The sequence below is a fragment of the Paralichthys olivaceus genome, chromosome 18 (genome assembly GCF_024713975.1).
Source record: "Paralichthys olivaceus isolate ysfri-2021 chromosome 18, ASM2471397v2, whole genome shotgun sequence".
NCBI classification, from domain to species: domain Eukaryota; kingdom Metazoa; phylum Chordata; class Actinopteri; order Pleuronectiformes; family Paralichthyidae; genus Paralichthys; species Paralichthys olivaceus.
Genome location: NC_091110.1, coordinates 15,594,590 through 15,621,053, shown reverse-complemented (window position 1 = coordinate 15,621,053; position 26,464 = coordinate 15,594,590). Strand labels below are relative to the sequence as shown.

The window sequence follows — 26,464 nt, the reverse complement described above, 5'->3', positions numbered from 1 at the left end:
CAATTAACACATTAATACAGTATGATATGATGTAATTACGCCTCAGACGACCTGCACCTCTAACATGAACGCACTGCAGGGTCTCAAACAGCTGTTCAAAGCCGACTGAACCCCTCTACTGTACATCTGCGCTCCGGCTTCTGTGTCAAACATGAAACAACTCATCATGTTGTTAAAGACGCTCACATCCAAACACCATTTGTTTCATAATGAACTGACCCAGAAGCTCTGAGACATGTGGAGCCTGGCGCACGGAGCACCACTGACACCTGGTGGCTAAATCGTGCCACTTTGTCTGTGTGACATTGGAATCGCAGCTGCATCTGCAGCCACTGTCCTAGATTTATCTAAAGCCGTCATGCAGCTTTACAAATTAGCAGCTTAGACAGGAAGTGTCAGATAAAGATTTCAAATCTTCTCCACATCTCACCGCAGGTAACGCAAGAGTGTGTTAACGTCATGAATGAGGGCTGCATTCCAATTAACTGTACCAGTGAACATTGTGTGATGTATGCTGACATCTAAACAGAACACAGCCTGTTAATGCTTCTTTATTTTACTATCATTATTTATACAGAGGTTATGTTCTCACCTCAGTTTGTTTGAATTTAACAAAAAACTACTAAACTGAGTTCCATCAAACTTGGTGGAGACTGGGCCTGGGAATTACCCTTTACATTGTGGTGTGGCTTCAAATTGAAGGAGGGATCCATTCATGTTTTTCTCTTAAACACACAAAGTCTTAAACATCTTCCTACTTGTTTTCTGCAGGTATGAGAAACAGAAAGTGTCATTCAAGTTGCACTGGTGTTTTTCCTGCTATGATGAAAGGAAGTGATATCTCAAGAACCTTTTCTCTTTTCACAACCTGTATATGTGTAGTTGGAGCAGAGAAGAACAAGTGATCTGTTCAATATAGTAGCAGCGGAGACTGGAACTCCAGTTCGGGTTCTGTGCTTAACTGAACTTTAAATAAACAGGTGAACAAGCAGCTTCAGGATCCGTCTTTATTTGCCTCAACTACTGCAGGTCACTTTTACAGTTTCAGAAAGAAAAGCTGCAACCATGTCAGAGTTGCATATTTGCTGCTTCTACTTCTACTAAGAAAAGAGGAGATTTCATGTGTGAAAAGCAGAGAACACGTGGTTTCTGTTCCGCTGAGCTGGAAACCACCTGAATAACCATGCATGCCACATCTGTCGCTGTTTACACCCTGCTGAGAAACACAAATAAGAAATGTGTGTTACTCACTACAGCGGTGGGAGCGGCGGCCACCACACAGTAAAGGATGAGTGGGGGGATGAAGCTGGACTCCTCTGTGCCGGGGTACGGCTTCATCAGCTCCGCGTCGTTGCAGAAGAAGCCCTGCACGTGCACGCCGAACAGGTCCGTGCACTCCATGTAGTAGGCCAACAACACTGTGCCGGACATGATGACGAGCTGGAAGAAGAACATCGTGGAGCGAGAGAGGAGGGGAGGGAGGAAAAAAGGGTGAGAGTTGTTAGTTGAATATCCAGAGATTCAGTTTCAGGTGGTTAAAAAGTGGGTTTTCAGAAGCGAGCTGTTTTGCAGCTGATCCCTGAACATCACTGCGCTCCGCTGTCAGCTGTGAAGTGACAGGTTTGAATACAACAACAACCGCATAAATCCTCTATAACCACATCTCTTTTCCTCCTCTCTCTCTCTTTCTTTCTCTCTTTCCCTCATCATAACCCTGGTCGTGTACGAGCACCCACCACCACCACTACCGCCACCGACGGAGCACCACCAACATCACTTACACCCTCCTTTCCTCCCTCACCCTCTCATCCTTTTATCCCTCTAACATAATCTTTTGTCTCTGGCCTCCTTTCACTCTCTTTCTAGAACTGGCTGCAGGCTATTTTTTTCTTGTATATGGTATCTTTAGTCACTGATGACGAACCAACACTGGAATAGAAAATATAAGACATTGCACGGCAAGGCTTTTTGATGGGAGGGGGGGGGGGGGGGGGGGGGGGGGGGGCTCTGAAAATCATATGCATATCACTCAGACTCTAATGTGCCAATAATACTTTGAGTCTATAACCAACCTTCTGGCACTGTGCTGGGGTTTTATATCGAAGTAAAAAAAAATATGATGTTTTCATATTTTAATGCGGCTGTGACTGCCAAAGAATAGACAGGCCTTTCAATGCCCCTCGGAATCGGAAGAAATATGAAATCTTAGTCAGGAAAAAGCATTTAAACATGAGTCACATCAGGGATAAGTTGAGAGAGTGGAAACAGCGACTCAGCTCAATGTGATCACCGTGAAAATGTCTCTCTTTGAGATGCTTTATTTATCCTAAAGGAATTAATTAGCATTAAATTGATGTCAGGACTAATCATGTGTGATGGTTGGTATCTGCTAAACGTTTCTATTTGTTTAAAGATCATGGAGAAGTGATGCATTGAATAGTTCCAGTGATTCTTTGAACAGAGCTGTTCACCATGTGTAATACCTCTCCACAACAGCAGGTGTCCCTGTGCCACTGCAGAAGAATCAGTGTTTCTTTAAAGGATGAGGTTGCATTGAGGTTTAATCAAATCATGACTTGACAGTTCATTATCAAGAAAAGGTGAACATTTGACACAATCTTGATTCAAACATATTCTGCATTAAATGATGCTTTAAAGGTGGTGGATGTATTAAAGTTGTGTGTATGTACTTTGTTTTGTTGGTTATAGGAGAGACACAACATCCCACAACAGTTCGCTAAAAGACTAAATGTAAGTGAGACACTTTCCAGCTCAAACAAAAGAGCTTCATCCATTTCTAGTGACGATTCAGAGTTCACATAACAGAAAACCTTTTTATTTAATAATTCCACCTGGTTGGTCGTGTAGCAACACTTCTGAAACTGTGGAAACATTCAAGACAGTTGGTGTCGACTTATAAAGCAAATCAAACGAATTGTGGTGATAACCTGCATCTTTTAAATCAACACATTATTAACCAGTGATGAGTGAATGTCGTATATCATAAATACACGACAAGAGAAAAATCAGTTTAAGTTCAGCTGACAAACAGATTTATTTGATGAGTCTTCATGTCCTGAAGAGTCAAAATGAAGCATCAGTCACATGCTAATAATGAGCGAATCAAGCAGGTGGAGCACTATCAGTCCCTCGGCACCACACTGACCTGTGTGTGACTCACAGAAGAGAAGTCAAATCTGATCCTGTGTACCTGGTGCATCATGTTCGAACTACTATATCTGAGCAGAGTGAACTTTTCTTTAGTGCAAAACAAACAGAAAACATGGAGGGTGTGAAAACCAGACAGGACAATATGGCCGATGGGATTCAGACTGTGAAGGCATGAGAGCAAATGAGAAGAGAAACGTTGGCAGATCTAGTCCAGTAACAGATGGTGCAGAGATTTTCCAGGTAGTGTGTGTGTGTGTGTGTGCGTGTGTGTGTGTGTGTGTGTGTGGTTTGTGTCTTTGCCTCTTAGTTAGCAATATTTTCTGCTTTCTCCTGACACAAAGGAGTCGTGCTATGCAGAACATTCACATGCATAAACAACTGATATGAGGAACCACAACACTTACTGTCCCTAAACACATCACCGTTCTAATCATACCCGCGAGGAGCAAAGTAAAGCCCCTCCGACTGAAATCCTCTTGCTCCTCCGTCTTTAAGCAGCTTGTCCACACACTACATCCAAATGACTTTCGTGTTTTCATGTTGTTCCACAAACAAGTTCAAGCAGGTTAATCCTGTTACAAATTTATTCATAGGTCTCCTCTAAATATATGAAAACACCACATAACACCTCAGGATGTCACGTTTACCTGGAGACACCTGGAGAGGGATCAGACATATTAATCCCTCAGGTTTTAGGAGATCGTCTTCAACGCGCCTTAGGTCTTAACGGGTGGATCACACCCACATGTGGCTGTAGAGGGCGCTGTTGCTCACTTAGAGCAACATAGTGTTGCTTTAAGGGTACTGCAAAAAAAACTACTGTGCTGGTTCAATAGGTTGAGATATAAGTTCTGGACAGTTTCGCACACTCTCTCTTCCAGATCTTGACAGAGCTCCACTATTTCAAATGTTTTATCTCCTCTATTGGAGAAAGAAGAGGTGCAGACTAATCCCCGCAGGCCGCTCCACGCTCTGACTCTTCTGTGACAGTTCTACACCTGGACAAGCCTCCGGTTCTTTGTGGCGTAATTCGCGTCTTTATTATATCCACTTCACAGCCGGCGTCACGCTGCGTTAGCTGTGTGAAGGGCGAACTGAGACGAGTGGCTGTCGTAAAATGGCTACACAAAGTTTCTGCAGCGCGCCATTATGTCTCCTCCTCGGAGGGAGCAATCCACCTCTTTTATCCGGCGTTGTGTTTTACGGCCGTCTACCTCTGTTAGGTTATAACAGGCCACGTTTCTTGGTGCATTTTGGGTAAAAAAAAAGAAGGGAGAGGATCTGAGTTTCCTACTGTTAACATGAAATTTAATTACTTATAAGCAGTAGGGGATCTATGTTTTTTTTAACAAGGGGGGTCCAATGGGAGCAGCCCCTGGCTCCAACACCACCAACCCACGCACGTTATCACATTTAGCATTGGGCTTACTCTTGATAATTTCATTTTGATTTCATATAAGTGCAATAAGGCTGAGCGTTTGTGTATATATACACATTAATCGATCATATTACAGCCAATGACAGCTGTTCATTTCTGTTCATTTCATGTTATAATAATAATAATAATAAATATATTCAGCTGCTAACTGTACGTGTGGGCCGAACATAAGACACAGAATTCATCTTTTAAAGTAATAAACCACCGTATTATATATCAGCTTAAATAAAATAGACTAAAAACTCCCAGTTATATCAAAGACAGCTCCTCTCTTCATCCAGGCTCATTAATATGTTAAGTGCAGCATCTTGGGCCATTCAGGGTTTCCAGTCTGTGTGAGGTCTGTTTCAAAGCTGAGGCCAGATTTTCTAAAGCTTTTGTGCTATTTGTTCTGGGACAAGACCCGTGTTTACACGTCTGTTCTTATTTAACGATGTGCACGTGGTGTGTTAATCACGCAGGTACACCAGGCTGGAATCAGAGGCTGGAATCAGAGGCCTCTGTTTGTCATTTAGAGGTGGATGTTTATGTGTTCTCCTGGATTAATGCTGCAGTCATCTAACATCAGCTGTGTCGTCTCCACGGCCTCTTTCTGAAGTCTCAGCTACAGTCGGCTGCTCAAACTCTCACGCTTTGTGTATTTTGTGCATTTTATTCAATCGCTTTTTTACATTTCTAATAGAAATCCTTCGTCAACGCTGTAACTCGACGTAGCTTCATGAGTAACATCCAATGCTCTGCGGTGGTGTGAAGATCAGATTCATGATGCAGCCTTTGTAAACCAGGAACTAAACTTGTGGGGCCAAAAGAACATGCAACATATTCAAACCATTATTTTTTCCTGTGATGATAAAATGATTCAGAGCATATGTGATGTTCAGACACGTATCCTATCGAAACTGTGGCCACTTTAATTGGGCTGTGTGCGTGCTGTTCCCAAAATAAATCGAACACGTGATTGATTCCCCAGTAAAACGCCTCTTGTTAAATCCCCCCCCCCAAGAAAAAAAACATATTGCATCAGTGCAGCTGGGAAGTGAGGGAGACGGAGCAACATCAAAAAGCTTCCTGTGGGAAAATCTTTTTCTGTTTTGTTTTTGAATTAATGACGTCCTTGAACATAATTACAGTACACTGGTAAATGAGAATTAAAATTACTGAGGTTTACAAACTTAATGTTGAGGAGGTGAGGATTATTATTTTACCGCCTGACTAGAATGTGTTCTTTATTTTTGGACACAACACCTGAAAAGTGCAAGTGGTCATAGTTTGATTAATGAAGCTTGGGTTTGTGTAATATATCATCTCACACAGGGAGAAGAACATTTCTGTTCTCTTCGTGTTCCTCCTTCTCACTCTCCTACTGTATCTTCATCCTCCCCGTCCTATCCTGCGTCCCACCTTCTCCGTTGCTCTCACTCCCAGGCCTCTCGTCCTTGTCTTATTTTAATCCCCTTACATCCCACAGTCAGTCCCACAAACAACAGATGAAGCTCCAGAGGTTAAGTAACGTACGAAGGGGAAAAAAAGCAACAAGTTACGTGACTTAATAAACAAATCACCATAAATAAACATCCTCCCTGTGAGACTCGCCTGCAGCGCTGAACCAACAGGGCCGAGCTGCTCCAATCAGTGAGCTGCTATTCGGTCATGTGACATCAATGCCCCTTTTTTTTTTATATTGCTCTGTTCGTGACAGAGCAGGGTGAGTAAGAGAAGAAGAGGGAGAAACAAAGAAACGTGGGAAGAGTGAGGGGCATCATGATGGAGTGATAGGAGGTGAAAAGAGGTGGAAGAGCTTCAGGGACACCGTGAGAAAGAGGAGAAGACGGAGCGAGGAACTAGGAGGTGTGACAGAAATGTGAGGATATGGCAGAGACATGAAAGAGGGGGAGAGAAAACAGGGGCAGGCGGAGGGAGGGAGGGAGAGGGAGAGGATGCCTCAGAGAACCGTATGAAGAAGAGGGGGAGGACGTGAAAATAGAGCGATGGAAAACTTTTAATTTAATTTAAAAAGAAATAATCTGTTGGCCGTCGGCATCTGTCATATTTTAATGATCCATTTAAATGATTCAAGTCTGACCAATCAATAGGTTGGGGGGGTTTCTTGAGTTGACGTCTCACGTGTAAAGAACAGTGAGTCTTACATAACACATAATGTAGTAACATCAATATCCACTGATGCTGCTGCAAAAACATCATGAATCAAAGTGGACAGGATCATGTGCAATAGTCACCATCATGGTGACGAAGAACTCTCACCACGGACAGTTGCCAGACGATATGAGCGAGACACAAAGGTCAGTGAAGAAGAAGAAGAAGAAGAAGAAGAAGAAGAAGAGAGATAAAGACAGTGGCAGAGAGAGAGGAGAGTGAGAGTGAGCTCATCTGAGAGGCTGAGGCAACGTGTCCAGAGACTTCTCTCTGATTAAGGACTTTCAGCTGACATGGTAATTAAATATGGAGTATGAGGGAGCGGCACAACTGTTTCTCACACACACTCTCTCTCTCTCTCACTCACTCACTCACACACTCACACACACACACACACACTCTTTTGGTTTTCGATTCATTCCAACACTTAACGCTCTGGTTAGCAGTGTATAATTTACCACAAGAGGTAATTTGCTAACAGTTAAATCTGTCTCACACACACACACACACAAACTCATTATGCACAATCCCAAAACCAGGATTAAAATGCACATATGCATGAATTTTTCTACTTTAAACTGTGGAGCGCCGATTATCACTCAAACTCACACTTGTGCACCCCCACACACACACCCAGACTCTCTCACCTCTACAAAGATGAAACATGGGATGATGGAGTAGCTGCGCAGGGTGTTGTTGGACGCCATCTTGTCTCCTGTCGGGAGACTTGTCCTCTCAAGGATTCACGTCAGCTCACTCTGTGGAGACGGGAACATCAAGTGTCAGCGTTCATTATTTGATCATGACAAACATGCACCACTGACATCTCTAACTGTTACAGTAGATGAGAGTTATTAATGGCACTGATACGGACTATTAATGGAAACTGATCGCCTACAGACGCAGATTGTCATTTTCATTTACACATGATTATATCTCGAAGACAGTTGAACTTTCCGTCTGCCCATATATCTGCAACAAAAGACAAAAAAACAATGAGGGAGGTTTCTTTCCCCCGACACAGCAGGATGAGCCAATAAAAACAAATCTGCTCTCATTTACTCTGCACAAAGACAATCAGCGTGCCATCATCATGTCAAAAACACTGCGAAGTCACCACTAACTAATTCATGATCTATTGTTCCATTTATCCTGAGTTAACAGTGGCAAAAAAGAACGAGCGTAAGAGAGGAAACAGGTCTACTGTCGGGTCTCCTCTCAGTCAATAGGTTCATTAAATCCCCAAAGGAAGGGGGACTGGAAGATTCTGCTGCATCTGATGGTGCAGTCATTAATATTGTTTCTAATTCTTACAATCAATCAATTAGTTGCTTCGTCGATACATTATCAGATGATTAGGGTTAGCCTGTGGCTCTGGGGTTCGAGCAGTTCTTTGTCCTCTAACCAGAAGGTTGGCGGTTCGATCCTGGTCTTCTGCGTGCTGAAGTGTCCTTGAGCAAGATACTCAACCCCAAAGTTCCCTTTCTCAGTCATCAGGACTTGATAAGCTCTCATGTAAATACAGATATTTACCACAGACCATGAAAGATGTGCTCTTTGATACATGACTCAAGTCATTCATTTTATTATTATCACCTTATTCATTGATTCATTGATTGATTAATGGCTCGCTGAGTTCACCACCTATAAGGCAAAGAGCTGCTCAGGGTAGATTGAGGCACTGCTCACTACTTCGAAGGATATTTTCCCCTCCTTATAAAAAAAATCCACACAACCTTGTTTTACAAAATATCACCAGATGAAAACACAAAAACGTCCACAGACGCTCAAACAAGCATGCCGGGCCAGCAGGTGGCGTTAAAGTCGACATCATCTATCATTCAAACAACAGAGAAGGACGGTGTGGTCTGTCTCCGTTCTGCCTCCTTCATCTTGTTTTATTGTCTTTTATCGAAGCGTCTGCTCGTCACAGTGATATTGTCCCATGGTGAACAGCAAACTGATTAGTAAGAGTGGGAGTCAGATAGAGATAAAGACAAATGCTCTTCTCTACATCCTTCTTTCTTTCTTGAGCGGAAAGAAAATTGTTTTTTTTGTTGGAGTTTCATGATAAAAACACTCTCATCTGAACAAAGTAACACAAAGTTCAACAACAAAACAGGACGACGCAGTCGAGTCGATAAGAGGAATCACTGCAGCAGTCACAGTCTCACAGCTCAGGGGCCACAGCAGCGTAAACAACAAGAAATCCACTGACAACTACAAGCTCTGCTTTCTTTTTGTTTGGCCTCTTTTATCCACACGACACAGTAAAGTGATGTCAGACAAAGATAAAGTCCAAATTCACCACATATTTCCCTGCTCCCTCCTCCCGAGGCTGAGTGACGAGGTCAGATAGATAAGCAGCTGGAGGAAGGTACAACATATCTCTGGGAGAATTCACTGTGACATTGGACACAGTCTGAGGAGACACAACAGAGGTGAAGTGACACCAACCATTTAGATATGTGTCCAATAGACACTCCATGACTTTATAGGCCTACAATGCACATTTTGCAAAGACAAATCAGATTTGGTGATGAAGACAGTTTGTCAGTCTCCCTGATGCCTCTAAATAAAAGCTTAAGACCTGATCTGTCCCCAGAGAAACTTCATTCCTTCACTTTGTAAGATTCCCCTCACATACTGTGTCATTTTTCAGAGTCTGTATCAGTATAAATGTAGATTGCAAGTTTCCTTCTTCTCACCTCACATGAAGCTCCACTGACCCAAAGTCTTTAGCCTCAGCCTGCAGAGATGAGGCACAGGGAGACTCTGAGGATGGAAGCTGTAATGAGTCCCTGAGTGTCTCTATCTCATCTCATTTAACACTCAGGGTTCAGCAAAACTGAACTCTGTTAGTGTCTGTAAATAAAACACACCGACAGCTTCAGGTCCTGCCTCGTGGTGTTTTTAACGCAGGTGACCGGAGCTGCAGAATTTACTCTCCAATCTTCCTTAGCTGCAAAAAAACCAAATATTACAATACATCTTTCTCTCCTCTCGCAGGAAGACCAGCTCAAACTTCCACTCAAGACTCGGCTGTGGAGCTTATTCTCGTGTCAGGGTTGACTTTAGCGGAGTGAGTAGCTGTCAGGCAGGATTGATGGATGCTCTCCCGGTTCACTCAAACTGCAACCACCTACCAGAGAAGTGTAACATGCCGTGTAAATTTAATTGCTTTCTGTAAATCCATAAGAAAAAGCTACAGCCGACCATCCCTGCTATCCATCACGCTGCGCATTAACGCTGTAATCGGCCTCCAGTGACTTAGTGACTCTTCAGATTACGGCAGGTGGAGAGGCATCAGCTACAGAGCGTAGTCGTGTTTGTAATGTGGTTAAAGCTCCCAGAATTAAATGACCACACTAATCACATTTACGCTGTGATTACATCTGATTCCCCACAAAACGCTCACTTTTTAAACACTTCTCGACAACCACCAACAGGAAATCAATTATTCATCACCACGTCTGCAGCTCGCTCCACTGAACCAGGATTTTATCAAGCTGTAATTTATTTGATATCAAGGGCAAATTCGATTTATATGAATTCTATATCATCTACAGTTCCCTATGCAGACAGTACATTAGACACAAGGTTATAATATATTATCTTATCTTGCACAAATCAAATAAAAGTTGGAACTTTAGAAAGTAGTGCAATGAAGTACTTAACACTGTGATTGCGAGTCAACACGATATGTTTGCCACAGACGTTCCACAAACAATACAAATATGCAAGATCATTTGGTAACTATGACAACGTGTATACACGGCTGCTCCCCCTGATCAGTGACAGTAAATCAGACGTGTGTGTCGTGCCTGCATCTTGCTTCATGTATTATAAAAGTTCCTTCGTTGCACTCAGTGAGTCATCTTCATTATATCACAGTATCTTCAGCTCTGTGCTCACGAGATTCAGCTGCAGTCTCATTCATGCTCAGTCCTCCATAAGCTCCTTATGGTGCCAGTGAGTAATGGTCCACGTTGAACATGTGGATTACAAGTTCATGTTAGTTAGTTGTTGGGTTTGTTTGTCATAAATACACAGAAAAGCGCTTCTATATCTTAAATATGAAAACCTTTCTCATCTAAGAGGCACAGCACAAACTAAATTATGTGACTACTGTTGCGAACACTAATATTTTCTAATTAGGGAGCCAGGGTTTGGAAGATTCTTTCCCTTTAGACACTTGTAAGGCTCAGCAATCATTGATGGTAAAACCCCCAGGGGCCTATTATGGACATTTTCAAGTGAAATCTGTCCGTGCTATTAGAACTGCATGGAGGTTGAGTTGGCATCTGAGTCGCTGCAGCATCTCTGCCTCATTCTCTCTGCAGCTCCAACCTCTGCAAGACTTCTACACTTTCCTACTTCTGTGATTGTGCGAACCGACGCAACAACTGTAGCTGGTGAGAGCATTAGAGTAAACCTGTCTGCAGGGGGAGGAGGCACTGAGGCAACAAACATCACATCCTTGGTCCTTTACTCAAAGTGCAAAGTCTTTTACAAACCTTAAACCTTTCGACACACGCAGACTACTTTTATAAACGGCTCAGAAACACTTTTATTTTTGGCCTGTTCTGTGGTAAGTCATGCAGAGAGAAGACTCAGGCAATTTAACAGTTGGACTGTGAGCCTGATGATTTGACTCGGAGGCTCCGTGACAGATGATTTAAATGAGGGAATTTAAGGGGGCAACACTCGGTGGCAAAGAGTTCGCACTTAACTCATTTCTTTCTCACCAGAGCCGCCCCACAGCTCCGCGGAGTCACAGCGCCGAACAATCGGACTTAGTCACAGGAAAGTCTCAACATGATTTCTCTTCTTCTCCAGCCCCGAGGACACTGTGCTTTCAAAAGGTGGTTCAAAGATTAGAACCAAGGAGCATTTTTCTTCCAATTCCAGGGAGCCAGTTAATTACAGTCAGATGAAAGGTGATCAGATTGTCTTCACAGCGGCGAGCTCATGAAAGGAGCAGCCTACAGGCCTTGTCAGGATTCATCAGCATCTCCTCCCCGCTCAGCCCGGCTGTGATGACTTCGTCTAGACAGAACCGCTCTCCACTCAGACGGCGAGAGCTGAGTGTGAAGTATTGAGCCTGGAAATATCATCGGATTGACCATCTCCTGGTCTCCAGCTGAGTGAGCTCAGGCTGCGATGACTAACTGAATGTGACTAAACGGTCACTGTGACCGTCGGTGATGGAGCTGGGAGTCAGAACACTGTCCGTGGAGAAATGAGTTATCAGAGTTTAGCCTGTGACCTTCTCTGCCTCTGCACTTGAACAGAGGACCATCAGTTATTTGAAGTGAGGAGGCTACTTTAACACATAGGAGCTCAAACTGCGGCAAAAAGGTGACTGCACTTTTGGACAATTTGAACTTCCACACCACTGCAAAGGTTGAAACAAAACTAAATTATCTGAGCTAGTTTCTAAGGGCAGATGTAGAAATGCTTTTAATGACTGCTCTTGTTATCAGGCTTGTTATGAAGCTCTGTGCACATGAGGCTATTTTGAGTACGTCTGCAGAAGAACTGAGGAACATGTTTCCTGGGAAAGAGGCCAACTCACCATGCCGGCCTGTGTCCTTCTCTACAGTCCACTGCTGAGCCGTTTTTATTTGATTATCTCTTTTTAGTTTTCAGATGCTATTTTAACATTTAATATAAGAAAATTACCTTTTCTGAAGTCAGTCGATGTATATAATGAGTCTTGATTTTGCTCAGAGGGTAATTGTTTCTGCACAAATGCAAGTAAACGTTAACATAAAATAACTTCCTCTGGTATTTCTCTGCAGAGCGTCACATCAGAGTCGGACGAAGAGCAAAAGGGACAGAGACAGAAAAGATGGAGAGAAGAGGAACACAGAGGAGGCAGACAAATGATACGAGTGGAATCATTTTAGCAGGTGGTTCATTGTGGGGGGGAGAAGAACTTCTTCTGTGACATGCTGCTTGTCAATTTAAGTGGGAGTTTGGAGCAAAGTCCTTATAAATGGTTTCTCTTTTACTGGCAGCAACAGTTCTTAGAGCCTCGTCTGAGCATTTGGGATTTTAAAAGATTCCTATTCTCACACTGAAGAAACATTGTGCAGTGAAACTAAAAAAGAGTAAGTGAAGAAAACAGATGCATGACTAAAACATATTTACTAATGACACACAACCTTTGGGCAGCTGCACCTGCTGCAACTATGATCTATCGTTTTCTACCGTTTTAAGACGAAGCTCCGAAACAGATTTTGAGAGTTGTCTACGTACAATATTCAAAATATTCTAATGCTTGGATTCAATCATTACAGCAGATATCTTATTTGAATGGAGCAACTCCCATGTGTTACAGAGTGTTGCATTATGGGTTGTTTGTATCCTTAATGTTGCTATAGCTAGTGAGCGTTCCCCAATGATTTTCTGGATTCAGCTTTAAACTGTGTTTGGTCCAGTTTTCTCTGTCACATGTTCCTCAGCCACAGAAAAGATAAATCTAAGAAGAGTCCTCAGCGTCTTTACTGCAGAAAAGAACCAGGGACAAGAATCTGTCAAACAGAGAAGAATTACGTCTGTCACGGATGATGAGCTCAAAAAGGCCGAAGTCTGCAAACTGTCAGAGAAAATAATTATGTGAGAGTAAGAGAGGATGTGACTCACGACAGTAACTCCAGGGACAGTGAGCTGTCTGCAGACGTCCAGCTGAACAGACATTCTGGTAAACAGCCAAACTCTGTTATTGTCAGACGGGTAACGGAGGATGAGAAAATTGCAGTTGTGCTACGAGTCTTGTTTCATCAATGTTGTTTTATGCGGAACATGGAGCGATCACTCACACAAATGTGATTCAGGAGACATGCTCACTGTACCTTCTGTGGCCTGTGCTTTAAAACCAACCTGTGCAATGATAATATCACAATATAAATGTTAATACTGAGGAAAAATAATGTGAGAATGCTTATTTCTACACTGAACAATGGCCATTAGCTGTGTGTACATTTCTAAATTAAGCTCTGTATCGGCTAAACTGTTAGCATCAACACTTGAAAACACTTTGGGAATCACTTTGTTCTGTCAAACAACTTAAATGACAAAGAGCTGAGAATACACAGAACCTCTATCGTTTCATACTTTGAAAATCGTTTCACAAAGCGTGAACGGTCAGCATATTGTCACGTAGACAAAGTTTGTGTATCCAAAGTCTGACACGGACTAGAAAGAACACAACAGACGCAAAACCACTGATGTCTTCAAACATCTGTTTTAGGATATTTCACCTTTCACGCTGCAGGAGGACTCAATCCTTTGTATCCCCTGATGTCTCACAAAACATGATGCACAAGAATCGTGTCAAACTGTGCCGAGAGTCGACGCAACTGAAAGCTTGAATGTTGCCTACGACGCACAAAAGATGTTAGAAAAATAATGACTGAACTTACATCTACAAAAACATGGCCAGGAAAAAGTACGAACAAGAAGGAACAATATGGATTTGAAATGACCTCTATCAAGATATGATATTTATCCTTCAGCTTTACTGGAAAATCTACACGACGCCCGGCGACAATAAACAGCAGAGGACACATAAATGTCAAATGCAAAGACAAGGATAGTTGAGATCAGACCCAGAACAAAGTTAAAGGTAAAACATGATCAGGACTTTCATATTTCTTTCTCTTTCATGAGAAAGAAATATGAAGCTCACTTGTTCAGATGCTGTTAAGAGCAACACGCACGGTCTCAGAGTTCTTCTAAAACATGTCTGTGTTTCCAAATATCAAGGGTTTGTCTCGGCTGCCGGCCTGAGTTTCACCCGTGTGTCTTTTTCCCAGATAAAGAGCAGTGGTGTTTTTTTCTGAAGCTCTTTTAAGCTCTTTGCCGGAGTCGTGATCGTTTCTTCTGCAGTGTCATGTCTCTTTCTGCTCATTCCACCAACCCAACGAGAACACCGCGTTTTATTATCAGCTGCTGTGTCACCACGATAAATTCTCCCTTTGAATGTGGGCTGATGGTAAATAAACTTCTTCATGATGTCAGAGTTCTTCTGGTCTGAGATTCCTTCTCCTTTCAATTTACTTTTATTGACTTATTGATTGTTCATGTGGCTTAAATGAGATTATAAAACAATGACCTCCTCTTGAAATTCATTCTATTTGAAATCAAACGCTTCTGCTTGAATATAAGAACTGAAATAATCATGGTTGTTGTGTTCTTTCCAAATTAATTTCATTAGCAGACATCTTCAAATGCTTTTAGGTCAATTTGCATATGTAAAATTGAGAAGTTGAGAAAAAGCATTTTCACAGGCCGCTCACAGGCTTCTCTCTCTCTGTCTCTCTCTCTCTCTGTGTGTTTTAGTTTTGTGTGCTGAATGCTGAGTGATGCTGTGCGAGTTTGTCTCACGCTGCCTCACAACATCTCCGTCTATATTTAGATCAAACGAGCTCTTGGTCTGTGAGTGTTCAGCTGTTTTTCAGTCCAGTAAAAAAACCATCAGAACCACCACAGTACCGTCCTCCATGCCCAGCTGAAGAGTCCATATTGCTACATCGTACTTCTGTGGGTACGCATCGACCTCATCGTCATGGAGATTGTTTGAATACGTTCCAGAAAGTTTAATATGAGTGAGAACAATCATTTTAAGTAATTTGTTTGAAGAACTTTTGCTGCCAAAACCTAAATACAGACCGGACTGTTGAGGTGAGCAGTAGAACTTCTACCAGCACTAATAACGAATACCTGCAGAACACATTTGCAGGTTAGCGACACATTTTCGAGGAGCTGTGGCTGCGTGACCATCAAACCATTCAATAACCACAAAAACCACCAACATAAAGAATTCCACCAATTGTAAGACCTTGAGTGAGTCACTATAACTAGAGTCAGTCAGCAGAGCACAGTGGCTTCTTAAATTCAAGCTGCACAAATTTCACTCACTCAGATATCAGTTCTCTAAACGTGCCTCTTTTTTCTCCTTCAGGATTCATGAATTATTCTCTGAGAAACGAAAATGAAAAATACAACCCAATCTCAAAAAACGAAAAAAACTAAATCCTGGCTCCACCCCTTTCATCGAGATTTCCAGTCGGATATTTTTGCGTATTCTTACAAACAAACAAACCAACACAGAAATGGACCGGGGGTCCCATGGTAAACATTTTTAAATAAGTTCAGCGGTCTGAAATATGGTCAATTAACATGTATATTTAAAACACACACACAACAGCCAGCAGGCATATTTGGCTGCAACTTGAATTATTCCCCAATTAGCTCCTATTCACATCCTGACTAATTATATACACAAGTCTGCAATGAGAAGCTCACGCCACATTCTGGCACGCTATAAACACACCCATTAGAGCCAACAACACACAACAACATTAATCAAGCCTCCTTGTACATGTGTGGATGTTCAGCCACATTTCACACCGCTCTCTTATGTGGCCTCTGGAAAACCCTGACGAAAATATTCATGAAGTTGCTGCCGGTGTTATCGCTCTTCCTCTCGCACCTTATCACCCGTATATGCATCGGTCGTTCCTGCTGATAAAAAGAGGGGCCACTCAATTTCCGGAGGCAGGCTTTATCTCACCTTAGGGCCAATCATTCCCCGGAGATGTCACGGTGACAGATCTACGGCCCAATCAGGACGCCCCGCACTGCACTAATAACACCCCTGCCACATCTAGTGGTAATCAAATACCTGCAATAGAACAATGAAAGCGTGTGTGTGTGTGTGTGTGTGTGTGTGTGTGTGTGTGTGTGTGTGTGTGTGTGTGTGTGTGAGTAGAAGAGGCGTTAGAGTTCAGGGGTCATTGCTTCCTGCGTCCTTACTACTACTATAAATCTGTCTGATGTTTTTATTTCCACAACATAACGCAGCCGCTGGTGTTTCCTCTTTCATTATTGTCGTTTGTTACACATTTCAGAGCAGCACCTTGCAGCTAGTATGCCCCCCCCCCTCCCCATGTGTTAAGTGTACTTTAACAGCTTTGTGTGTTTGCAGCAACAAAAGGCAGCAGTTTCCTAATACGCATTTGTGTGTCCAATTTCCCTGAGCACTTACTCACTGCTGTTCAAGAGGCATGAGGAATTTCACAGGTGTGTTTTCATCAATTGCTACGTGAAGAAGTAGTCAGACACTAGAGCTGAATTTCATTTTCGACAAATCTCACGGGACGCCCCGGTCGGCTGCGACAAACCCTCCAGTCGTTCTTCACTTGCAGACTTAACTGTGACACAGGCATATTCTTTGCTATGAAATCTCAATTTATTATAAAACTAGGCTTGTAGGTCTCCGGCACGTAATCACACAGAAGTTCAAATATCAAAAATACAGAATGTTCAACTAAATTATGCTTTTTAATGACCAGAACAAATCCATATCTTATTCAAAGCCAGTCAGCCTTATGGTTCTGTTAATGGCCGTCATTATTTTACAGTATTTTTAATTTATCTTCTCTTTTTTCTTTCTTTAACTTCTCTTCTGTGCCTTCTACTGTTTTCCTTTTCAAAACATCTTCTTTTTTAATCCAGGCTTGAGTCGCCTCTCTCTGCCATGAAAAATGATAAAGTTAATGATATGAATCTGTAAATGACTTCTCTACAAAGTGTTCAACTACGATTTCATAACTGACTCATGATCATCAGACTAATGATAAATCTGACGACATGTGATGCTGACATAAGAAAATAAATGATGGTGACCGTGATAATCTGAGTCCCACATCAGCGTTGTTACTGCTGCCGATGATGTCACAGGTGAACGTCACCGTAGAGTATCACTGCCTGGAGTGATGATGTCATTGTGACCTCAGTCCGTCTTCTGATCTGATTGATCAAAAGTGACGTGACTGCTCAAGGGAAGACACACACTAACACACAACCCTCTGTCGTGCACACAAGGTCTCACTTGTCGTCTGCATGCGCACACTCACGACTGACTCACCACACTTGTGCCTTTATGTAGAAATGCATTGTGGGTGGGTGCCAAGAGGTGTCCTGCGTTCAGCTGACCCTGCTGTCAGCCAGGGAGAGGCTCACCTGATGCCCAGCCACCTGCCATCTGTCTGCTAACTAATACCATTTGCCTGCTTCAGTGTTCCACAGGGACGAGCATGAATACAACTGTCAAACCTAAAAACACAACCTGCACAAGTTCACAGGTTCCGGCTACAAATGGTCAGTAGAAGGATTTGCCTCTGGGAGGGTGATATGGTCTTATTTCCAGCACTCAGCAGAAGGACAGGAGGCGGATTGAATGCAAACGACAGCATGTTCGCAAGCAAGAGAAGAAGAATGGAAGTAAAAACAGCAATATTTGCCTGTTTCTTGGGGCGTAGGCAGGAAACACTGTGCACTAATTAGAGAGCAGCTATTCAGCACTTCTTCACCAAGAAATAAAGGCCAACACTGACTTCTGCTTGATTCAGGACCCTGTAACCAAGTGTGATCATCTGCAAAGCCTCCGTGCTGCAAATGTGAAAATAATATCACGTATTTCTGATGTGCATTGTTGTGATGTTTATCTTATTACAATTATTTTTGGGCCAAATCTGCAGCTTCATGCACACAAACTGAAGCTTATAGTAAAATATATAATATAAAATGAGGTTAGGATCAAAAGAGGCACTGTAACCCTCATTTTTAATAGATAAGAATCAGAAAATTCATATTATTTCTGCTGTGAGGGGCACTAGAGGAAGATGAGGTTAATATCCAGCTCTGATATTCAAGCTAAAGCCCAGGCTGCACATGCACACCACCGTTTTCTGAGTACAATAATCGGAGAGGCAGTCAGAGGAGGAGGACGCCACGCTGCACTGAATTAATTTCAAGGTTACCCTCATCAAGGACCCATAATAAGCATGGGATTTCAGTCTTTCAGTGATCTGAGGGCCATCCACTGCTCGGTGCATGTCTGGGGAAGGGGAGGAGGGGTGTCTGCTGGCGGAGGAATAGCCAGCCTCAGAGGTTGGGGGGCGGGGAGATGGGTATAAACTGTTTGCTGAACTGGAGGCTCCTTCGCTCGGCAACGGTGGCGACACATTCGCATGAATATTCGTTATTTAGGAGACGAATGCGCAGAGCAGGGGCGCACATCGAGTTAGAAATATCATATTTGCGCGTAAAGACGCGCACGAGGGCGGTCACTGTTGCCAGTAGAGACAGGTGTCTGTCTAAAATACCGATATCGATTCTTCTACAACCATTAAAACACGAGTCTCCACACGTTCCCCGCGGATGAAATCGGCTCCATGCGCAAAAACCGCGCATCTTTACGCGCTTGGACGCGTTTAATCAAATGAGACCCCGGCGCTTTGACTTGATTACGGTCCGAACTTGCTTGAGCAACAGACAATAGCCACAGACTCACACACACACACTCCCATTGCTTCTATCTCTCGCCCCATCTGCAGGCAACACACACACTTACCGCGGTGTGATGAGGCAATAATCCAGAGAAAAGGCGAATCCATTGAAGAGAAATGCGGATAGAAAGGGAAGACGTGAGCGCTCCCGCTACTACTAACACACTACTACTACTCCATGGGCTCAGAGAAGCTGTGGGTTTGTGATGAGGATCACGCAGCGTGTGTGTATATGTGTGTGTGTGTGTGTGAGCATGAGGATGGATGCTGTGCCTTGTCGGCGGGGGCGGGGACAAGGAGACGCGTACTGGGGTCCAGCGGAGCGTGTTTGATTCTGTGTAGGGACCTTGTGTTAAAAGCAAGTCGCCTGTCTCGCCCTGCGTTATTTCCCAGCCATGCTCAGAGTTCCACATCCTCCAGGAACAACTGCTGCTGCTCTTCATCATTCTACATCTCCTCATCCTCACGATGATGCCTCATTATCACGTGCACACACACACACACACACACACACACACACACACACACACACACACACACACACACACACACACACACACAGGGTGGGTAATATTATGAATGTGATATCATGAGATGGGCATTAAAGTGAAATTTTTAATAATTAAATATGTTGGTCAGTTCAAATGTATCGACATGAATTCAAATTTCATCTGCAAATTACAACAACATTTCTAAATGGACAGACAATAGTGATTAAAATAACTTTATTTATATAGCACTCTTTGATACAAGTATATATATATATATATATATATGACACTAAGAAGACTACTGCTATGTATTCATCCACAGTGACAATAAACAATCTATCTCTATCTATATATCTAGTGATGTAAATGTCGTCGTCCACTAGGCTGCACACACACACACACCTGTGCAGTCGTCTGAGTGAAGCCAAAATTTGTCTCCATGCTGCAGACGTCAACTGCACATCACGCATGTTCAACCGTTTTCTGGAATGGAGTTGATGCTCACGTGTGGAACGACCAGGCTGTCACACACCCTCATTTTAGCCTGAATGGAACTGTGTGGAACATGGGACAAATGAAAATAAGTAAACACCATGGAGCAGTCCTATGAATTGGGTGGATAGGAGTTTGAGCTGACTGCAGCCTGACAGCATGAGAGAGAACATTTCAAACTTTGAGGTGATTGGCTCAAGGCGAGTCAGGTTGGGGATTGGATGTAAAGAGCGAATGAGTAGGTGGAGCTTCGGGATCACAGGAACTGGTGGGCGTGCACAAGAAGAAAGACTTCCTGAACTTTGGCTAAGCTTCATATCAGCATTACCCTCTCCTGTCTGTTTTAAGATTTGAAGTCACTACTGTATGTGCAGGATTTCAGGATTTCTGACTCCTCGGAGGGTAAATTGGACAGAAAATGAACCGGACCAAAACAAGACATAAGCTGTAAAACGTCCTCATAACAGAGGCTTTCTTCAGCTGTCAAATTAAGCTACAATACCAATGGTTCAATTACAAAAGACAATTTGGTGTTGCACACCCACTCAAGGATTTAAAGCCTGTTCCCAATGGATCTCACCAGATGTCTACTCTATTCTATCTCTCATCTTTTCTTCATCTAGTCGCTGCTCCTACCTTATTTCATAACATACCTCGACTCACAGGACTGTCTCAGTCTAGAGCCCAACTTCTGTGGCACCATTAGCTGTAGCATTAGCACTGCAAACGACACCACTGCCAAAAACTGGTACAGGCCAGAGTAACCACAGTGCCCATGTCTGCGAGAAGAAAAAACCAAAGACACACTGGTGTGTTCAGTGATCTAGATTCAGAGAGCATGCTACATTACACTCAGGCACCCCCTCTTCCAATCCCCTGCTTTTTCAGCCCAGCTCTCTCCCTCCTCCCCTCGTCTCTCCTCTGCGGCCCTCAGTCGCAATAAGCAAACTGAGTGGAAAAAAGGGGCATCGGGCAACTGTAAAACCATAAAATTTGCACTCAGCACAAGTTATAATTAACGATATAGTGCTAAAGTGGTCTGAAGATGCGACGGATAAACGCGGTGCCAAACTCAAGGTGTTGTGCTGGATCTAAATGAGGGCAGCTGTAGCCTGGAGGGACACAATCACGCTCTGGACCAGAGGGTTGCTGGGCGTTAAATCCAAGATTATCTGATGGAATATTATCACAGTAAATGAGACAGTAGAAAACTGGAATAGCTGCCAAAGTGATTTTTTTTTCTTTAGCAAAATGCTTCATCGCTAAATTAACCGAGACTGCGTCGACACAGAAGTGGAGTAACATAATCAGTTTGTCAGGGAAGCAGCAGCTCTGGTGTTCCCTCACAAGATGCATTCGGATGTCGTAGGTGACTTGTGCTTTGGAAGTGTTCAAAACTGTGGACGTTGTGGTCGAGGCTGAGGTGACAACATGAATGTGAAACGAAGAGAATGTTTTCCCACGTAAAGACTTTTAAACCCGATCATCATTTTGTTAAGGGACGTTTAGATCTGATTTGTTCTGGATATTCAGACCCGATCCAAACTATCTTTGGTCCAAAACAGACCCATCAGAGATAAAACACTGGCAACAGCACGATGCTCCAACAATTAATGAGCAGCTCCAGTCTTTCCTCTGAAGCTCACACTCTCCATCTGCCTATTCTATCTCATGGTGATTACGTAATAAGAGCTGATACACATTCGCAAGAGGAAATTGTGGGAATGAAAATCAGTGAACCTTTATTTGGATCAGTATTAATATTTTGGAACTTGGTTTATTAAAATGAGGCTTTTACATTTCTTCTAACATCATTACTGGTGTGATTAGACACATTTAATCCTTCAAAACTGATGAGTTACTTTGACAGAAGAAGCCGAATTCACTCTAATAATATCTCAGTCTCATCAGGGGAGGACAGTATTATTTTTGGAAGTCTCCCACCGGAATTTGCGTCGTGGAAAAGATTCATCAAGTTGTTCGTGTTTACTAATATTTTGAAGGCAATCTCAGCAGAGAGTTCCCACGCTGAAATAAACATGTTGTTCCTGTGAGCTGATTTGTGGAACATGTCCCGTATACTGTATATGTGAGAAAATGCAGTCGGTGATATGGTGCCAAGGGATTCAATGAGACACAGCTTATATATACAGTACGTTGCTTGTTTGAATCATTTGAATATATGAATCGGGAGGACAGGGGTTAAAAGGGCTCAGCTGATATACAGACCTCAAGGAAAATGAGAATCGATGTGGAAGAAGTAGGATTTCTTGTGGCAGATGTTCTGGCATCTCCAGCTTTTCCACGCTCTGGATAGTAAAAGAAGGAGAGAGGTCATGCAGTCGGCTGGATGAAGAGGGAGGGATGAAAAGGCTTGTTGACTAAAGAGAGTTCAGATGAGAGTTACTCAAACAAACAGTTAAACCGTATGTTCACAAGCAGCTCGGTATAATGGTGCCGTGCACAGGGGCAGTTTCAGTGCATCGCTATTCAGCAAACTTTAAAGTAGAAACAGTGGAGAGGTGAAAACTGTTTCCTTTATGGTCAATTTGTGTTTCTTTGAGGTGAGTTTATCATTTTTACTGTGTCTTTGTGGCCATTTTGCATGTTTTGTGGTCGTCCCATGTCTCTTCATGGTCATGTTGTGTGTTTTTGCTGTTGTTTTGGATCTTTCTTTGGTCATTTTGTGTATTTTGATTGACTTTGTAATAAGAAATATTAAAGATTACAGTTGTCAGTGATACAACACATGACAAAAAGAACATAAATCTGGGACCAATCCTTTGAAACCATTTAAATGTGGCTGAATTTTAAATGACTGTGAATATATCAGTGTTTCCCCCTTATATTCCTCCTAACATTGTCCACGCTCGGATGCAGGCAACCCAGAAGGAGTCAAAGCTGCAGGAGTCATCTGATTTCTTCAGACCCTTTGTTCTGCATCCATACGCTCGCTCTGGGGACGACACAAAGAGAAAGGAATATCAGATTTCACCACAACACACAATGTACACGCTTGTCATCTCATACACTGCATTATTCTCTCCATCCGCCAAAGAACATCATCCACTAAATAAAAGAAAGAAGGATGATGAGTGGGGCACAACATTCTATAATACAACACAATATGGAGCAGAGTGAATTATTTCTTATGAGGGGGTTACAGTTTCTCTACCTACTTACTGAGCTGATACCTACAAATTCAATGTTCAATATTTTGAAGAGCTTAAAGGAACTGAAGCTGGTTTGTCACGTTCATATTACTGCCACATAATCCTATTTACGTCAAAATAAATGAATCTTTACATCATGAATGTCCACCGTGTGTACTCTGCACTTCAAAGTCTCTTTACACAAATGACACTCCAGATCTCCCTCTTCAGCGGTCCTTCCGGCGGCCATGATTCCTCTCTCGGTTAAGTGTCTCAGTGGGTTTCAAAAGACTCATGCTCACTCTTTCTCCGCACTCTATTCTCCATCTGAATAAGTGGCTGAATTTGTCCGACTCTCTCCGCTCATCAATGGAGCTCGAGCTGCACTGTATGTGTCTGTGTTTTGTGTAAATGTGTGTGTCTGTGTGTCCACGGCCCCATTATTCAAGAAGCTTATTGATCGGAGGGTGTTTGGTTTCTCGACGGCTCCTAAGCGGTGGGCCCGTTTCCATGGCAACTTGGAAGGCTGGCCGCGGAGCACAGGCCTTGGCTGCGATCAGTACTGCTGGAGGAGAGACAATGATACAAACATATATTCTCTGTCCCTCTCTCACTCTCTCTCTCTCTCACACACACAATTTTAAATGTGTAAATGTCTTGTTTCCAGTGTTACACAGATTCCTTCTTTCATTTTCAAAGCATGAAATAATTGAGAAATAGATTTAGAAAACGGATCATCACTTCACTGTGCCCTCAGGCCGTTTTTATTAAACTACGCAGGCTTCCAGCTTGACACAAACAGAAACTACAGACTATACTAGATATTATATTGGAGGGAGTATATCCTCCGAGGCCTGATACCAGATACTACAACTATTTGTTAATGTCAGACTCTTTTGTTAAGAGTTTCAGATTCATCACACTCACCACAATCCTCTGTCATTGACGCCTCGGTCTGCACCGCTGTCGACTTGTAGCTCTACTGGACCGTAAGTAAAGATGGACTGCTCCTCAAATGTGAAGCCAAAATGTCACCATCACCCCCTGGTGGCTGGCTATAGAGTAGAACATAAACCAAGCCTGCTCCATGTTAGCAGATGGGACCAAACAAAAAAAAGTACATGTCAAGTTAGTTCAGGGAAGATAAGAAAACACCAGCAGAGATTTCAGCATTCACAGTTGGACAGAAAGAAATTTAAACATATCATATGTTGAAGAAGCTTTAATGCAACTTTAACCATTAAGACTTAAAAAAAAAGTTTTTCATGCATATTGGCCAGCTGAAATTTCATCATTATTATTATTATTATCATTCATCATTATCATTATATGTAAGAAAAATACAACAAAACATGCCTCCCCACAGACTGTATTGGGTGGGAGTCACACTGATCTGCTGCTATAAATAACTTGGCTCAGGAGGTTGTCGTGGCAACCAACAAACTGATGCCACGGTAGGGAGGCTCTCCTCCTTGGAAGAGAAAGCACATTCAGCGGAGGGACGGGCAGAGAAGAGGGAAGGATGTAAACGAGAGGGGAGGGATGGGAATGGAAAAGGGAGGTGGAGAAAAGATTCCTTAAGAAACAAAAGAGCAAAGAGAGGATAGAGATGAAGAGAAGGCATGAGAGGAGGTGGAGAAGAGATGTGAATGATTGGTTAGAAGAAGGTGAAAGGGTGAGGAGAAGGAGGATGGAGACAAAAGTAAAAATCCAGCTCAACTACCATCCATCATCTTTACTGAGGGACATGGGTTCACCCTCGACAGGTCGGCTTATTGCAGGGCCAACATAGACACAAACAACCATTCACATTCACAGTTTTCAATTTAGAGTCTCCAGCTGACCTAATGTAACGTGTCTTTGTATGTGGGGGGACCTAAGAGAACCCATGGAGACAAGAGAACATGCAAACACCACACAGACCTCCATGTGATCAAGGATTTGTTCCATTTAATAAAAAGTGGCTCTGTTGGTTGTCTAGGGAAAGCAATAAAGAGTAATTTGGGTGAAGCTCCTTTCGTTTCGAGCATGACAATGCTATGGACTGGAAAGTGATGAAGATACAGATATCTTTGTTTTGAGTGTGGGGTGGAAGGACCTGACTCCCCTGACCTGGAAACATCAGCATGAACCTGACTCATTCCTTTGTGGCTGAATCCATGGCCACCAGACTCTTGTGGAAAACCCTTTCAAGAAGAGAAGAGTTTAAATAGCAGCACAGTAATGACCAGATACTCATCTACTGCATACGGGTGTGGGTGGCACAGTGCTGCAGTGGTTAGCACCATCGCCTCACAGCAGGAAGGATTTTGGTTTGAATCCCAGTTTGGCCAGGACCATGGAGTTTGCATACATAGTCCACCGTCCAAAGATTCTAAACTGAAAACTGTGAATGGTTGTTTGTGTCTGTGTCTCGGCTCTGTGATGTGCCGGCGGAGTACCTCGCCTCTCGCTCAATACTGGGACTGGGTCCAGCTCCTCATGACCCTTGAAGGTTAAGTGGTATAGATAATGGATGGATGGAAACACTGGGGCACTGTTTGCAAATTGTCTACATACTTCAGGCCACGCTGGCACGTTCTCGTCCCAATTTACAGAAAACACAAACAAGAGCCTTACACCACGACCTCCTCCCCTTTTATTGGCCACGCCGGACAGATGTAGGCGCTGACCTAGACTCGTGTCTGCCTCCTACACCCGTACCCACTCGACGGCTGTCTGCCTTCATATGTGGTGCGCTGCTGTGTGAACACACACTAATGCTGACAGGAAGCTTTAACAGGATCACAGGGAGCGAGGGGGGTGGGGGGTCACAGCTGGGAGACGAACAGGGTGCAGAGGGCAGGATTGATGTGCGGGAGAGGGGCAGCGGGAAAGAAGGAGACGTTTAAACGAGAGGGGGGAAATTAGAGAGGAGGGGTCGAAGGGGAGTGGAGGGCAGAAGTGTTAAAAAAGACGTGAGCAGCGAGAGGGATGATGGGGAAGAGCGGGCCGAGGACGTTTGGGGAAAATGTGAGCTTAAGGAACAGAGAGAAGGGGGAGCGGGGAGGATTAGTGAGAGAAGACAAAAGCCTGGTGCACTGTGAAGGGAGCTGAAGCTTTTCATCCACATCCGCCATAAATCATCACACCCCGTTCTGTGGTGTTTTTCTTTTTCTGTCCTACTTCATTTATCCGTTTGATCGTTGAACACATTCAGAGGAA

The 26,464-nt window shown here is 43.2% G+C and overlaps 1 protein-coding gene and 1 long non-coding RNA gene across 5 annotated transcripts in view; both read right to left on the bottom strand.

Annotated features, from left to right (window-relative positions):
• Positions 1-24,301, bottom strand: part of plppr1 (phospholipid phosphatase related 1) — a 38,078-nt gene extending 13,777 nt beyond the window's left edge. The window contains exons 1-4 of one of the 4 annotated variants that reach the window (XM_069514018.1): positions 24,188-24,301; positions 22,338-23,064; positions 7,411-7,521; positions 1,252-1,440 (exon numbers count right to left, since the gene is read on the bottom strand). In XM_069514018.1, the coding sequence (XP_069370119.1) occupies positions 1,252-1,440; positions 7,411-7,470 (249 nt within the window). In that variant the 5' untranslated portion in view covers positions 7,471-7,521; positions 22,338-23,064; positions 24,188-24,301. Of the gene's footprint in view, positions 1-1,251; positions 1,441-7,410; positions 7,522-19,190; positions 19,449-22,337; positions 23,209-24,187 lie in introns of those variants that run through there. The other 3 variants (XM_069514017.1, XM_020082605.2, XM_020082606.2) reach the window with 3 other exon arrangements.
• Positions 24,302-24,347: 46 nt separating this feature from the next.
• LOC138405439 (uncharacterized) overlaps positions 24,348-26,464 on the bottom strand; it is a 74,078-nt gene continuing 71,961 nt past the window's right edge. The window contains exon 3 of the long non-coding RNA XR_011239174.1: positions 24,348-25,446. This is a non-coding gene — a long non-coding RNA (uncharacterized lncRNA). The remainder of the gene's footprint in view (positions 25,447-26,464) is intronic.